The following is a 16,706-nucleotide window of genomic DNA, read 5'->3' as shown; positions in this document are numbered from 1 at the left end:
TTCATTTTGTCAGCTTTTCTTTAGTTAGAATCGTTATAATTGATATTTTTTATAACGTCACCGATAGCCCAGAGCCTAAGGATAAAATATAGCCTACGTTAACATTTTTTAATTATTTTCAAAATTAACGTCGCTAATTAAAGAGTGCCTAATTTTCTGGTGCCTAATATTCCGCCTTGTCTAAAAGTGCCTAATTATCCGAGTGCCTAATTATCCGAGTGCCTAAATATCCGGGTGCCTAAATTTCCGGGTGCCTAAGAAGGATAGATTTAAAGACTTGACTAAATAGACAACCAAGACCTAACTATGCGTGTGTCATTGCTTGTAACAAAGAGGGTAATATGAAGCACATTCATGCATTGAAGATTAGCAGATCATCTGTGACAGCAACCTTTGACCTCTATCCAGCGAACACACAGAGTAGGGCCTAGCACATCTATAACTGTTGTGAGTGTGTTGCCACAGGTTACCGGACTGACTCAAGCTAACGACGCGGACTTACCCGGTGTATAGACATTGTTAACTCTATCATAATATTTTAACATAATTTAACATAATATTATATATATATATATATATATATATATATATATATATATATATATATATATATATATATGTGTGTGTGTATATATATATATATATATATATATATATATATATATATATATATATGTATGTGTGTGTATGTGTGTGTTTGCAGAGTATTCTCGTCATGGTCTTCATTATCGTCAGCCTACATTTTGTTGTTAATATAGATGTAATTATTTCGTTTAACTATGGGGGGGGGGGGCATCTCTCTGTTTCTTGGACGAACATGTACACACACGAATGAAAATATATAATGGTTAATAAAATAACCTACACCGGCACTGTCCAAATTATCGATCTCTGTCTGACCGATTGATCCGAAACTTCGTTCATGGTGCCATTAAACTTTGAGTGTGTTCAATTTGAATCCCGACTTGGTAGGACGCGATCTCATTTGACTTGTATCCAGACTCATGGACACTTGCAGGTGAGTCACTGTAGCCTGCTGCTGTCTTGTCCTAGTCTAAGAGTGTAGCCTACTGCTGTCTAGATCTAGTCTAAAATAGAGCGTGTAGCCTACTGCTGTCTAGATCTAGATATAGTCTAAAAGAGAGATCTTGATATAGTCCTATTCTAAGAGAGAGTGTATAGTAGCAGGGCCGGTCTTAGGCCACTGCAACCTATGCGACTGCGGTGGGCCCCGCACTTTCATAGTCCACGCGCTAATTCTAGGTGAATATTATTAAATTAAACCATTTTATAACTTATAGTACAGGTTTCCCGCGGCCTCCTGATTTTCCACGGGCTCATGGAAATCTCCTGAAAAATAGACGAAATTGTCATATTGGGGTGTCATTCAATGACTTGAGGTCAACAATTCACGAAGAGAGATTGAACAGTTGGGCAATACTTTGATCGTGATCTATGTAGGAAACAACATTTTGAGAATATATTGTATGACTTCGCTACACGCAAGGCTCGTAAAGTTAACTTGATCGAGGGAGGTATTTTACTTTGTAAGAATGAATACAATGCAATTTTCACTTATTAGCCTTATACCAAATTGGGCCCCGCGTAATCCGTTTCGTATAGAGCCCCGCAATCGTTAGGACCGGCTCTGTGTAGTAGTCACACTTGATAGGAAACAAACACTGACACAGAACTAGAATCAATATGAAACACAAAACTAGTGAATAGTTCGATACAGAATACTCCAACACACGTTTTCATACAGAATCACGAATCTAGGAAATTTAGGCACTGTAAATTTGGGCACCGGATATTTAGGCACCCGGAAATTTAGGCACCGGATAATTAGGCACTTTTTGACAAGGCGGAAAATTAGGCACCGGAAAATTAGGCACTCTTTAATAGCGACCTTAATTTTGAACATAATTAAAACGTTTTAACGTATATTTTATCCTTATGCTGTGGGCTATCGGTGACGTTATCAAAAATAGCAACTATAACGATTCTTATCGCATTTTCGTGATACAAAATAAAAGCTGACAAAACGGGAAAAAAAATGACAATCATGAGAATGTGTGGAGAAACTCCGGATTAAGAGTCATTATATCATATAGACATCACAGGATAGTAGTTAGGCTACTAATGTAAATACTTTAGATTAAATAATAATACTATAAAATATGTATTCTATATTATGTCGGGAAGTGTTGGTGATAAATAGAATCGGCCTCTCCCCATCCACTTTAACTCTTAACATGTGCTCGTGGAAAAGGGAAGAGGGGTCTTACTTTTAAAAGGGGATGGTGGGAGAGGGGGCGGTACAAACGTTGATGTTCGGCACTTAAACCTCCTTTCTTTGGAGGTAGTTTGATTCATTGGTTTATTAAGAACTGTCAAAATAATACTCATAGTAAGACCTCTACAGATTTGGCAATGCTATCAGCAGAATAAGTATTTATAAGTGACTAATTTTTCCTATACATTTTTAACACACACTTACACTGACACTTACACTGACACAATTGCATCTTCCAAGGAGAATTGTTCATTATAAAGGCAGCATTAAAAAACCTTCTCCCAGAGACCCTGCTACATATTGTAGAGGTTACTTGTAAGAGTACCCCCCCCTAGGTAACCTAATTATGGGGATTGATTCTAAAAGAGCACCCCATTCTACGTAACAAAATTTTGATCAATTAATTTACCTATTAGCGGGTATATCTAAAAAGATTCAATTAGAATTAGTGACAAGATCTGTGTTAAAGGTGTGCTGGCACATTCGTCCAGAGGTACATTGGTCCCTACTTGTACTGCCTAGGTTATTAAATATAACCTCTAGGTAGACAATTCAACTAATGTATGCAACACAAGACTTAACAAAATCGCAGGTAAACATGTATACAAAGTTTATTTACATGGGTAAACTAAATGTGTCAATAAATGGCCATCAACTCTATAGGCCTTCTCAACACACAATAAACAAAAGTTACTCGCCACTAGTCATATATTTCAACTAAATATACAATCTACTGTCCCATCACACGAATTTAGGAAATTTAGGCACCGGATATTTAGGCACCGCGTATTTGCGGATATTTATGCACCGGATATTTAGGCACCCGGAAATTTAGGCACCCGGATATTTAGGCACCCGGAAATTTAGGCACCGGATAATTAGGCACTTTTTGACAAGGCGGAAAATTAGGCACCGGATAATTAGGCACTCTTTAATTAGCGACCTTAATTTTGAAAGTAGTTTTAAAATGTTAACGTATATGTTATCCTTAGGCTCTGGGCTATCGGTGACGTTATAAAAAATAGCAACTATAACGATTCTAGCTAAAGAAAAGTTGAAACAAAATGGGAAAAAATGACAATCATGAGAATGTGTGCAAACAAAAGACTCCTGAGTATATAATATAGACATCACAGGATTCAGGGGAGGGTTGGTAGAGATGATACTTCGCTCATTGCTTCCGTCCATCACCAACCACTAAGGTTTTTTTTAATTGATGGTTATGCAAATTGTGTAAATATTTAGTTAGTAATGTAAATACTTAGGATTAAAAAGTATTATAAAATATTGTTATTATGTCGGGGAGTGTTGGCGATAAATATAATCGCAATCGCCCTCTGCTTGTGGAAAAGGGAGGGGTCGTACTCTTTAAATGGGATGGGCGGGGCGAGGGGGGGGGGCGCACACACTCTCACTTAAATGAGAGGATTTCTCGCAGGTAGATGTAAACTTGGTCGTAAAAGTTACGTAGTGAATCTGAAGGCTACACACTGGACTAAAGGGAATGGAAACACAAAGGTGTTGAAATGGAAGTCTGGGGATTATATTTTAGAGGCCTTCCAAAAACTTTGGTAGACACATTTCTGTTAAAACCATCATAATAATAAGAACAGTAATAAAAATAATAATATATATAAGGGAAATGAAGATAGTTAAATTTCATTGGCAGTTTTGAAAGTTAGGGAAACGAGTGTTGTTTTTTTTTAATATGTGTGTGTGTGTTTAATAATGAGTGTATGAAACCTTTTTTGTCGTTGTTTTTTTTTTTTTTTCATTCTGAAGAAACAAATAATTGTATAAGGTAGGCTACTAATGGAGGAATCATACCTTCTCGACAATTGTAGTAAATATATTTGGTTTATGATAGAGAAGGCGGGGTTAAATTGGAACATCAACAATCTTCTATAAGCAGAATAAGTATTAATAAGAGACCAATATTCCAAAAAAAATTATATTTAAATTTTTAACTCATCTGTCTTTTCCATAAACTTTTTTTAAATTTTCAAAACATTATATTTTATCGTAATTTCTAGCCGTTTTGCGATTTCCATTGCTATTTATATAAATATTATATTACATAAATTTACATATATATTCAATATAAGTTAATTACCACATTTGAAGGACGTAACACACCTATACACTCACACAATAGATCTTCCTAAAGGGGTTACCCATTAACAATATAAAAGAAGGAGTGTTGATAATATATATTAATGGTACTTTAAAATATGTATACTACTTTAGTTTATCAACATATTTAATTCCTATAAGTAACGCGCGCAAATCCACCCTGCTCATTTCAATTCCCACTATAAGAAGACAATTTTCTCCAGACTTCCATTTTAGCAGTAATGTTCAATGCTGTACCCTGCCCAGTTCTCCAGTGTGTAGCCTTGAGACAAGGAACAGTATTGGGTCCACTACTATTTTTAATTTACATAAATGATTTACCTAATTGCATTACTTCAGGAACAAAAGTCAGATTATTTGCAGACGATTGCATAATATATAGAACAATAAAAACAACACAGGACACAGATATTTTACAAAGAGAATTAGATGAATTACAGAAATGGGAATCAAATTGGAGCATGTCTTTCCACCCAGAAAAATATCAGTTGTTAAGAGTAACAAAAAAACTAAAACAAATTAATTCCACTTATCTTATTCATGGCAAACCAGTAACACAGACTAAAAACGCAAAATACCTAGGTGTTATAATAAATGAAAAACTGTCATGGAACCCGCATATTGATGAAACTACAAAAAAATCAAACAAAGCATTAGGATTTATTAAAAGAAATTTCTATAAATCAAATAAGAACATAAAACTAAAATGTTATTTAACCTTGGTTAGGCCAATAATAGAATATGCATCCTCCGTTTGGGACCCCTCAACTCAAGAAAACATTAAAAAACTGGAACAGACACAAAATAGAGCAGTGAGATTCATAACAAACGAATATTCACATTTAACTAGAGTAACACCTTTAGTAAAATCACTAAATTTAGAAAGCCTTCAGGACAGAAGGCTCAAAAGTAAAGTAGCAATCATACATAAAACACTGAACCATAATCTTCAAATACAAAAACAAAGTTTAATAAAATACTCTGAAAGACACAAAGATAAAGGCACATTCCTCGTCCCATATGCTAGGACAAATTTGTACAAACACTCCTTCTTCCCTAGTGATATTAGAGCATGGAATGGGTTGCCTGAGCTAGCCAGGAAAACCAGTGACTTGGCTGAATTTAAGTCATTGGTTAACATGCATGACTAAATGCATGACGCGTAGGACGTAATCATCTTCTTTTTTGAAGTAACATCTGTATCATATAAGATAAGATAAGAAGACTCATTGCGTCATTTTCACGACCTAGTTCAACATCTACCCGCCACAAATCCTCTCCTTTAGTGGGAGTGCGTAAAGGGGGAAGGGCTAAGGTCAGGAAGCAATGAGAAGAGAATCAACTCTACCTCCCCTTCCCTGAATACTGTGAGGTCTATATTTTATAATTACTATTAATCCGGAGTCATTTTTTCCACACATTCTCACGATTGTCATTTTTTTCCTCGTTTTGTCAGTTTTTCGTTTATATCATGAAAATTCAGTTAGAATCGTTATAAATGCTATTTTTTTGATAACGTCACCAATAGCCCAGAGCCTAAGGATAACATATACGTTAACATTTTAAAACTACTTTCAAAATTAAGGTCGCGAATCAAAGAATGCCTAATTATCCGGTGCCTAATTTTCCGCCTTGTCAAAAAGTGCCTAATTATCCGGTGCCTAAATTTCCGGGTGCCTAATTATCCGGGTGCCTAAATTTCCGGGTGCCTAAATATCCGGGTGCCTAAATTTCCGGGTGCCTAAATATCCGGTGCCTAAATATCCGGTGCCTAATTATCCGGTGCCTAAATTTCCAGATACCCCCATCACACGTCAGTGTAAAGCAAATGAAGGTCATAGGCCTCAGGTCAAAACACGACCACTTTTGGCCACTCTGGGGTTACAGGCTTCAGGCTGACACTAGCCACTTCTAGCCAAAAAAAAAAAAAAAAGAGTCAAGATGAACTATAAGCTAAGGGAAACCTAAGAGCCTACAAGTTTCATAGAATCCCACCTATAGACATCCGTTCGGTAAAGCCTATCTGATTCTTCAATACAGAGTTGAATCCCTCAGAGACAAGGCTAGAAAAACATTACAGAATAAATACAATTTACAACACAGGTCCAGTGGTCAAGCTGTTAATTCGGGAGCAAGTGGCAACTCAACACGGCCTACATGCCCTTATATAAATTACGTTACATAATCATATAGGTGACACAGTAAATAGATGTCAACATAACATAATCTCATATAGGTGACACAGTAAATAGATGTCAACATAACATAATCTCATATAGGTGACATAGTAAATAGATGTCAACATAACATAATCTGATATAGGTAACATAGTAAGTAGATGTCAACATAACATAATCCCATATAGGTGACATAGTAAATAGATGTCAACATAACATAATCTCATATAGGTGACATAGTAAATAAATGTCAACATAACATAATCTGATATAGGTGACATAGTAAATAGATTTCGACACATACATAATCTGATATAGATGACATAGTAAATAGATGTCAACAAAACATAATCTCATATAGGTGACATAGTAAATAGATGTCAAAATAACATAATCTCATATAGGTGACATAGTAAATAGATGTCGACACATACATAATCTAATATAGGTGACATAGTAAATAGATGACACATACATAATCTGATATAGGTGACATAGTAAATAGATGTCAAAATAACATAATCTCATATAGGTGACATAGTAAATAAATGTCAACATAACATAATCCCATATAGGTGACATAGTAAATAGATGTCGACACATACATAATCTAATATAGGTGACATAGTAAATAGATGACACATACATAATCTGATATAGGTGACATAGTAAAGAGATGTCGACACATACATAATCTGATATAGGTGACATAGTAAAGAGATTTCAACATAACATAATCTCATATAGGTGACATAGTAAATAGATGTCAACAAAACATAATCTCATATAGGTGACATAGTAAATAGATGTCAACATAACATAATCTGATATAGGTAACACAGTAAATAGATGTCAACATAACATAATCTCATATAGGTAACATAGTAAATAGATGTCAACATAACATAATCTGATATAGGTAACACAGTAAATAGATGTCAACATAACATAATCTCATATAGGTAACATAGTAAATAGATGTCAAAATAACATAATCTCATATAGGTGACATAGTAAATAAATGTCAACATAACATAATCCCATATAGGTGACATAGTAAATAGATGTCGACACATACATAATCTAATATAGGTGACATAGTAAATAGATGACACATACATAATCTGATATAGGTGACATAGTAAAGAGATGTCGACACATACATAATCTGATATAGGTGACATAGTAAAGAGATTTCAACATAACATAATCTCATATAGGTGACATAGTAAATAGATGTCAACATAACATAATCTGATATAGGTGACATAGTAAATAGATGTCGACACATACATAATCTGATATAGGTAACATAGTAAATAGATGTCAACATAACATAATCCCATATAGGTGACATAGTAAATAGATGTCAACATAACATAATCTCATATAGGTGACATAGTAAATAGATGTCAACATAACATAATCTCATATAGGTAACGTAGTAAATAAATGTCAACATAACATAATCTCATATAGGTGACATAGTAAATAAATGTCAACATAACATAATCTCATATAGGTGACATAGTAAATAAATGTCAACATAACATAATCTCATATAGGTAACGTAGTAAATAAATGTCAACATAACATAATCTCATATAGGTGACGTAGTAAATAAATGTCAACATAACATAATCTGATATAGGTGACATAGTAAATAGATGTCAACATAACATAATCTGATATAGGTAACATAGTAAATAGATGTCAACATAACATAATCTGATATAGGTGACATAGTAAATAGATGTCGACACATACATAATCTGATATAGGTGACATAGTAAATAGATGTCAACATAACATAATCTCATATAGGTGACATAATAAATAGATGTCAACATAACATAATCTGATATAGGTAACACAGTAAATAGATGTCAACATAATTTAATCTCATATAGGTAATATAGTAAATAGATGTCAACATAACATAATCTCATATAGGTAACATAGTAAATAGATGTCAACATAACATAATCTCATATAGGTGACATAGTAAATAAATGTCAACGTAACATAATCCCATATAGGTGACATAGTAAATAGATGTCGACACATACATAATCTCATATAGGTGACATAGTAAATAGATGACACATACATAATCTGATATAGGTGACATAGTAAATAAATGTCAACGTAACATAATCCCATATAGGTGACATAGTAAATAGATGTCAACACATACATAATCTCATATAGGTGACATAGTAAATAGATGACACATACATAATCTGATATAGGTGACATAGTAAAGAGATGTCGACACATACATAATCTGATATAGGTGACATAGTAAAGAGATTTCAACATAACATAATCTCATATAGGTGACATAGTAAATAGATGTCAACATAACATAATCTGATATAGGTGACATAGTAAATAGATGTCAACATAACATAATCTGATATAGATGACATATTAAATAGATGTCGACACATACATAATCTGATATAGGTGACATAGTAAATAGATGACACATACATAATCTGATATAGGTGACATAGTAAATAGATGTCGACACATACATAATCTGATATAGGTGACATAGTAAATAGATGACACATACATAATCTGATATAGGTGACATAGTAAGTAGATGTCAACACATTGTAACTTTGATCATTGTTCGTCTGAAGTTTGAAAACTTTGATCCAAGTCTTTTGTTTTAGTGACTTATTGATTTGGACAACTTTTCAGTATCCAATTGAGCTGACATTTTGCACATAAATACATGCTTTGTAACTAGAGTTACTTTACTACAGAAAGACTTCAGTTTACAATAGAGTGTCTTTAACATAAAAAGACAACAGTTTGCTCTAGAGTGTCTTTACCATAGAAAGACCTCAATGAACTCTACATCTTCAGTTGAAGTTACCCAGTGTTGGATTTTTACCTATAGGCAAACAAGGCTATAACTAAGCCTACCACAAAACAAACTAAGCTATAACTGAGCCTACCACAAAACAAACTAAGCTATAACTGAGCCTACCACAAAAAAAAAAACTAAGCTATAACTAAGCCTACCACAAAACAAACTAAGCTATAACTGAGACTACCACAAAACAAACTAAGCTATAACTAAGCCTACCACAAAAAAAAACTAAGCTATAACTAAGCCTACCACAAAACAAACTAAGCTATAACTGAGCCTACCACAAAACAAACTAAGCTATAACTGAGCCTACCACAAAAAAAAACTAAGCTATAACTGAGCCTACCACAAAAAAAAACTAAGCTATAACTAAGCCTACCACAAAACAAACTAAGCTATAACTGAGCCTACCACAAAACAAACTAAGCTATAACTGAGCCTACCACAAAAAAAAACTAAGCTATAACTAAGCCTACCACAAAAAAAAACTAAGCTATAACTGAGCCTACCACAAAACAAACTAAGCTATAACTGAGCCTACCACAAAAAAAAACTAAGCTATAACTAAGCCTACCACAAAACAAACTATAACTAAGCCTACCACAAAACAAACTAAGCTATAACTGAGACTACCACAAAACAAACTAAGCTATAACTGAGCCTACCACAAAACAAACTAAGCTATAACTGAGCCTACCACAAAAAAAACTAAGCTATAACTAAGCCTACCACAAAACAAACTAAGCTATAACTAAGCCTACCACAAAACAAACTAAGCTATAACTGAGACTACCACAAAACAAACTAAGCTATAACCGAGCCTACCACAAAACAAACTAAGCTATAACTGAGCCTACCACAAAACAAACAAAGGTATAACTGAGCCTACCACAAAACAAACTAAGCTATAACTGAGCCTACCACAAAACAAGCTTAGCTATTACTGAGCCTACCACAAACAAACTAAGCTATAACTAGCCTACCACAAAACAAGCTTAGCTATAACTGAGCCTACCACAAAACAAGCTTAGCTATAACTGAGCCTACCACAAAACAAGCTTAGCTATAACTGAGCCTACCACAAAACAAGCTTAGCTATAACTGAGCCTAACACAAAACAAGCTTAGCTATAACTGAGCCTACCACAAAACAAACTAAGCTATAACTGAGCCTACCACAAAACAAACTAAGGTATAACTGAGCCTATCACAAAAGAAGCAATAGAAAAAGAATAATTTTTAAGATTAAAGTTCATCTTAGTGGAAATAACCGCTAATTACTGCCATTGAACTGAAAAATACAGGGTTTAGCTCTCTTTCTGCTCTAGGCCTAAAACACAAAATTATTTTATTGGTACTCAATGACTTGCTTATTTTTTGGATTGAGTCGTGTCTCTTGTTATCGGGCTATAGTCGTGTCTCTTGTTATCGGGCTATAGTCGTGTCTCTTGTTATCGGGCTATAGTCGTGTCTCTTGTTATCGGGCTATAGTCGTGTCTCTTGTTATCGGGCTATAGTCGTGTCTCTTGTTATCGGGCTATAGTCGTGTCTCTTGTTATCGGGCTATAGTCGTGTCTCTTGTTATCGGGCTATAGTCGTGTCTCTTGTTGTCGACTCTAACTAATGATGTGCCACATGTTCAACTGGATCCAAGAAGTGGGCGAGAGAACGTGCCACAACGTCATCAGGTCAAAACATAATCCACAGAGATAGGTAGATTGGTAGATAGGTAGGTAGATAGATAGGTAGATAGGTAGGTAGATAGATAGGTAGATAGATAGGTAGATAGATAGGTAGATAGATAGATAAATAGATAGATAGGTAGATAGATAGGTAGGTAGATAGAAAGATAGATAGATAGATAGATAGTTAGATAGATAGATAGATAGATAGATAGATAGGTAGATAGATAGATAGGTAGATAGATAGGTAGATAGATAGGCAGGTAGATAGAAAGATAGATAGATAGATAGATAGTTAGATAGATAGGGTTAGGGTTAGGGTTAGATAGGTAGATAGATAGGTAGATAGATAGGTAGATAGATAGATAGGTAGATAGATAGATAGATAGATAGATAGATAGGTAGATAGATAGATAGGTAGATAGATAGATAGATAGTTAGATAGATAGATAGATAGATAGATAGATAGATAGATAGATAGATAGATAGATAGATAGATAGATAGATAGATAGATAAATGTATCCATGTCACGTATTAATTTAAAATATGAAATAATTTAAAATAAACTCAAGTCTAGGTCAGGATCGGCAACCTTTTGAGTCGGAATAGCCAAAATTTCAGATTTACAAAATTTTAAAGTTTTTAAAGAGCCACAACATTTTTTTCTTGCCAACAATAAATAGTACTCACAATTGTTTAATGGAAAAAAAACGAGTCTATTTATTCATATATAAGTAGCACAACAAATGAGATATTATTATTATTATAGCTTTTATATAGCGCTACTTTCATGCTTATAACATGCTCAGAGCGCTTTTGGTCCAATCTCATTTGTGGACCAATGGGGGGGGGGAGGGGGTATCTAGGAGTTAGGTAGATAGATAGATAGATGTATCCATGTCACGTATCAATGTCATGTATTAATTAAATATATATATATATATATGGCATTGTTAGATAATTATTTTTTATTTCGGTAACTAAAGAAGATAAACATTTACTTACAATACTAACTTATATTTTAATAACTAACAAATGAGTAAACAAATTCAATGGGAGCATTGGCTTTGCATGGTTTTAGAAAGTTTGGATAAATTTGGCTCAGAACTTATTGTTTTTAGTTTCAAATACGAATCTTAATTTTTATTTGTTAGTCAACTTCTTACTTTACTTTAAATTATATTCCTGCAAGAGAACGCTTACTCGCACGACTATGTCGATTCAAAGATACTCAGTACTCTTAATGTCAACTTCATCACCTGACTGTAGCCAATCTGGAAGACTAATCCTTGCACCGAATCAACTCTCAGCATTTCTTTTAAAGCTGTCCACTTTTGTTGCGTTACATTTCTAGACCTTCAACTCTTCCAACTTGCTTTTCAACTCTGTAAATTTTCCACTTTACAAAGCTTTACTTTTTAAATCGATCAATTGCATTTCTAGAGATCCAGTATCAATTCCAAATGGATCAATGTGGATTTCGTTACTATTAGTGTTGAGAGGATTTACTAGGAATGCTAGAATGATTTTGTTGGTTTTGAACTGCTTAAATCTATCAAGAAATTCATCTTTGATGACTTTTTATAACTGTGCTGAAGTAATTCGTGTCAAAAGTTTCACTGATTTTATCTTGATACTGTTTTAACCATTGAAAATGAAGTAACTTATCCAAAGAGCGGCATGCAGGTTGCCGACCCCGGGTCTAGGTTATGGTCAACGTCGGTTTTTCCAATGACGTAGCAGACACCTGTTTATCATGCTAATGACACTTGATAGAAAATTATTTGATTGGTTGTAGAAAATAATTCCATTGGCTAAAGCCAAGTGTCATGATCAAAGGTCAAGGAAAGACGTGAGAGCGAGAATAATTAAAAAGTTCAGGCTGGAATGTAAATTCTGGTAGAGATAAGACGTACATTAGTTTTAAGTTAGAATTGGTAGAGATCAGTCTTGTATTGGTAGAGATATGCCTTGTATTGGTAGAGATCAGTCTTGTATTGGTAGAGATCAGTCTTGTATTGGTAGAGATCAGTCTTGTATTGGTAGAGATCAGTCTCGTATTGGTAGAGATCAATCTCGTATTGGTAGAGATCAGTCTTGTATTGGTAGAGATCAGTCTTGTATTGGTAGAGATCAGTCTCGTATTGGTAGAGATCAATCTCGTATTGGTAGAGATCAGTCGCGTATTGGTAGAGATCAGTCTCGTATTGGTAGAGATCAGTCTTGTATTGGTAGAGATCAGTCTCTTATTGGTAGAGATCAGTCTTGTATTGGTAGAGATCAGTCTCGTATTGGTAGAGATCAGTCTTGTATTGGTAGAGATCAGTCTTGTATTGGTAGAGATCAGTCTCGTATTGGTAGAGATCAGTCTCGTATTGGTAGAGATCAGTCTCGTATTGGTAGAAACAGTCTTGTATTGGTAGAGATCAGTCTCGTATTGGTAGAGATCAGTCTCGTATTGGTAAAGATCAGTCTCGTATTGGTAGAGATCAGTCTCATATTGGTAGAGATCAGTCTCATATTGGTAGAGATCAGTCTCGTATTGGTAGAGATAAGTCTCGTATTGGTAGAGATCAGTCTCGTATTGGTAGAGATCAGTCTCATATTGGTAGAGATCAGTCTCGTATTGGTAGAGATCAGTCTCGTATTGGTAGAGATCAGTCTCGTATTGGTAGAGATCAGTCTCATATTGGTAGAGATCAGTCTCGTATTGGTAGAGATCAGTCTTGTATTGGTAGAGATCAGTCTTGTATTGGTAGAGATCAGTCTCGTATTGGTAGAGATCAGTCTCGTATTGGTAGAGATCAGGAGATTTGGAGATCAGTCTTGTATTGGTAGAGATCAGTCTCGTATTGGTAGAGATCAGTCTTGTATTGGTAGAGATCAGTCTCGTATTGGTAGAGATCAGTCTTGTATTGGTAGAGATCAGTCTTGTATTGGTAGAGATCAGTCTTGTATTGGTAGAGATCAGTCTTGTATTGGTAGAGATCAGTCTTGTATTGGTAGAGATCAATCTCGTATTGGTAGAGATCAGTCTCGTATTGGTAGAGATCAGTCTCGTATTGGTAGAGATCAGTCTTGTATTGGTAGAGATCAGTCTCTTATTGGTAGAGATCAGTCTCATATTGGTAGAGATCAGTCTCGTATTGGTAGAGATCAGTCTTGTATTGGTAGAGATCAGTCTCGTATTGGTAGAGATCAATCTCGTATTGGTAGAGATCAGTCTTGTATTGGTAGAGATCAGTCTTGTATTGGTAGAGATCAGTCTCGTATTGGTAGAGATCAATCTCGTATTGGTAGAGATCAGTCTCGTATTGGTAGAGATCAGTCTCGTATTGGTAGAGATCAGTCTTGTATTGGTAGAGATCAGTCTCTTATTGGTAGAGATCAGTCTTGTATTGGTAGAGATCAGTCTCGTATTGGTAGAGATCAGTCTTGTATTGGTAGAGATCAGTCTTGTATTGGTAGAGATCAGTCTCGTATTGGTAGAGATCAGTCTCGTATTGGTAGAGATCAGTCTCGTATTGGTAGAGACAGTCTTGTATTGGTAGAGATCAGTCTCGTATTGGTAGAGATCAGTCTCGTATTGGTAAAGATCAGTCTCGTATTGGTAGAGATCAGTCTCATATTGGTAGAGATCAGTCTCATATTGGTAGAGATCAGTCTCGTATTGGTAGAGATCAGTCTCGTATTGGTAGAGATCAGTCTCGTATTGGTAGAGATCAGTCTTGTATTGGTAGAGATCAGTCTCGTATTGGTAGAGATCAGTCTCGTATTGGTAGAGATCAGGAGATTTGGAGATCAGTCTTGTATTGGTAGAGATCAGTCTCGTATTGGTAGAGATCAGTCTTGTATTGGTAGAGATCAGTCTCGTATTGGTAGAGATCAGTCTCGTATTGGTAGAGATCAGTCTTGTATTAGTAGAGATCAGTCTTGTATTGGTAGAGATCAGTCTTGTATTGGTAGAGATCAGTCTTGTATTAGTAGAGATCAGTCTTGTATTGGTAGAGATCAGTCTTGTCTTGGTAAAGATTAGTCTTGTATTGGTAGAGATCGTTGATTTTGTACTAAGCTATATATATTGTTTGTTTTGACTTGGACCCCCTCCCTTTTAAACTTGGACCGGCCCATCAATTAGTTACCTATTGAACTCTGACACGTACCAGACAAACAGTGTGAAACCAGAGTTCAAAACTTGTTGAGGCAGTAATGGAATAAATAGAACATAAGTAGAAGGTCAGTTGCAACACAATTGTTTTACAATCTGAGACTTTGTGTGGCAGATTCAGCCCCTTAAGTCGTTCACTCAGGCAGTTAAAAAGATTTGATTTGAATATTTTCTTCGTTCTCATTTTACTTGTCGAAGGGTTCAGATCAGTAATGTTGTATCTGAGATGAACTGCTCCAGATCTCTCCAGATCAGTAATGTTATATCTGAGATGAACTGCGCAGTGGTCTCCAGATCAGTAATGTTATATCTGAGATGAACTGCTCCAGATCAGAAATGTTGTATCTGAGATGAACTGCTTCAGATCAGTAATGTTATATCTGAGATGAACTGCTCCAGATCAGTAATGTTATATCTGAGATGAACTGCGCAGTGGTCTCCAGATCAGTAATGTTATATCTGAGATGAACTGCTCCAGATCAGTAATGTTATATCTGAGATGAACTGCGCAGTGGTCTGCAGATAAGAAATGTTATATCTGAGATGAACTGCTCCAGATCAGTAATGTTGTATCTGAGATGAACTGCTTCAGATCAGTAATGTTGTATCTGAGATGAACTGCTTCAGATCAGTAATGTTATATCTGAGATGAACTGCTCCAGATCAGTAATGTTATATCTGAGATGAACTGCTCCAGATCAATAATGTTATATCTGAGATGAACTGCTTCAGATCAACAATGTTATATCTGAGATGAACTGCTCCAGATCAGTAATGTTATATCTGAGATGAACTGCTTCAGATCAGTAATGTTGTATCTGAGATGAACTGCTTCAGATCAGTAATGTTGTATCTGAGATGGACTGCTTCAGATCAGTAATGTTGTATCTGAGATGAACTGCTTCAGATCAGTAATGTTGTATCTGAGATGAACTGCGCAGTAGTCTCCAGATCAGTAATGTTGTATCTGAGATGAACTGCTTCAGATCAATAATGTTGTATCTGAGATGAACTGCTCCAGATCAGTAATGTTATATCTGAGATGAACTGCTCCAGATCAGTAATGTTATATCTGAGATGAACTGCTCCAGATCAGTAATGTTATATCTGAGATGAATTGCTCCAGATCAGTTATGTTATATCTGAGATGAACTGCTTCAGATCAGTAATGTTATATCTGAGATGAACTGCTCCAGATCAGTAATGTTATATCTGAGATGAACTGCTCCAGATCAGTAATGTTATGTCTGAGATGAACTGCTCCAGATCAGTAATGTTGTATCTGAAATGAACTGCGCAGTGGTCTCCAGATCAGTAATGTTATATCTGAGATGAACTGCTCCAGATCAGTAATGTTGTATCT

General features: G+C 35.1%; 1 protein-coding gene across 1 annotated transcript in view; it reads left to right on the top strand.

The window, feature by feature from the left end:
* The first annotated feature begins 816 nt into the window (after positions 1–816).
* LOC106063373 (putative ZDHHC-type palmitoyltransferase 4) overlaps positions 817–16,706 on the top strand; it is a 40,637-nt gene continuing 24,747 nt past the window's right edge. The window contains exon 1 of the mRNA XM_056015993.1: positions 817–1,018. Within this exon, the coding sequence (XP_055871968.1) occupies positions 923–1,018 (96 nt within the window). The 5' untranslated portion in view covers positions 817–922. The remainder of the gene's footprint in view (positions 1,019–16,706) is intronic.

Source organism: Biomphalaria glabrata, chromosome 17 (assembly GCF_947242115.1).
Source record: "Biomphalaria glabrata chromosome 17, xgBioGlab47.1, whole genome shotgun sequence".
Lineage (NCBI taxonomy): Eukaryota > Metazoa > Mollusca > Gastropoda > Planorbidae > Biomphalaria > Biomphalaria glabrata.
This window is presented reverse-complemented; position numbering and strand designations above follow the sequence as displayed.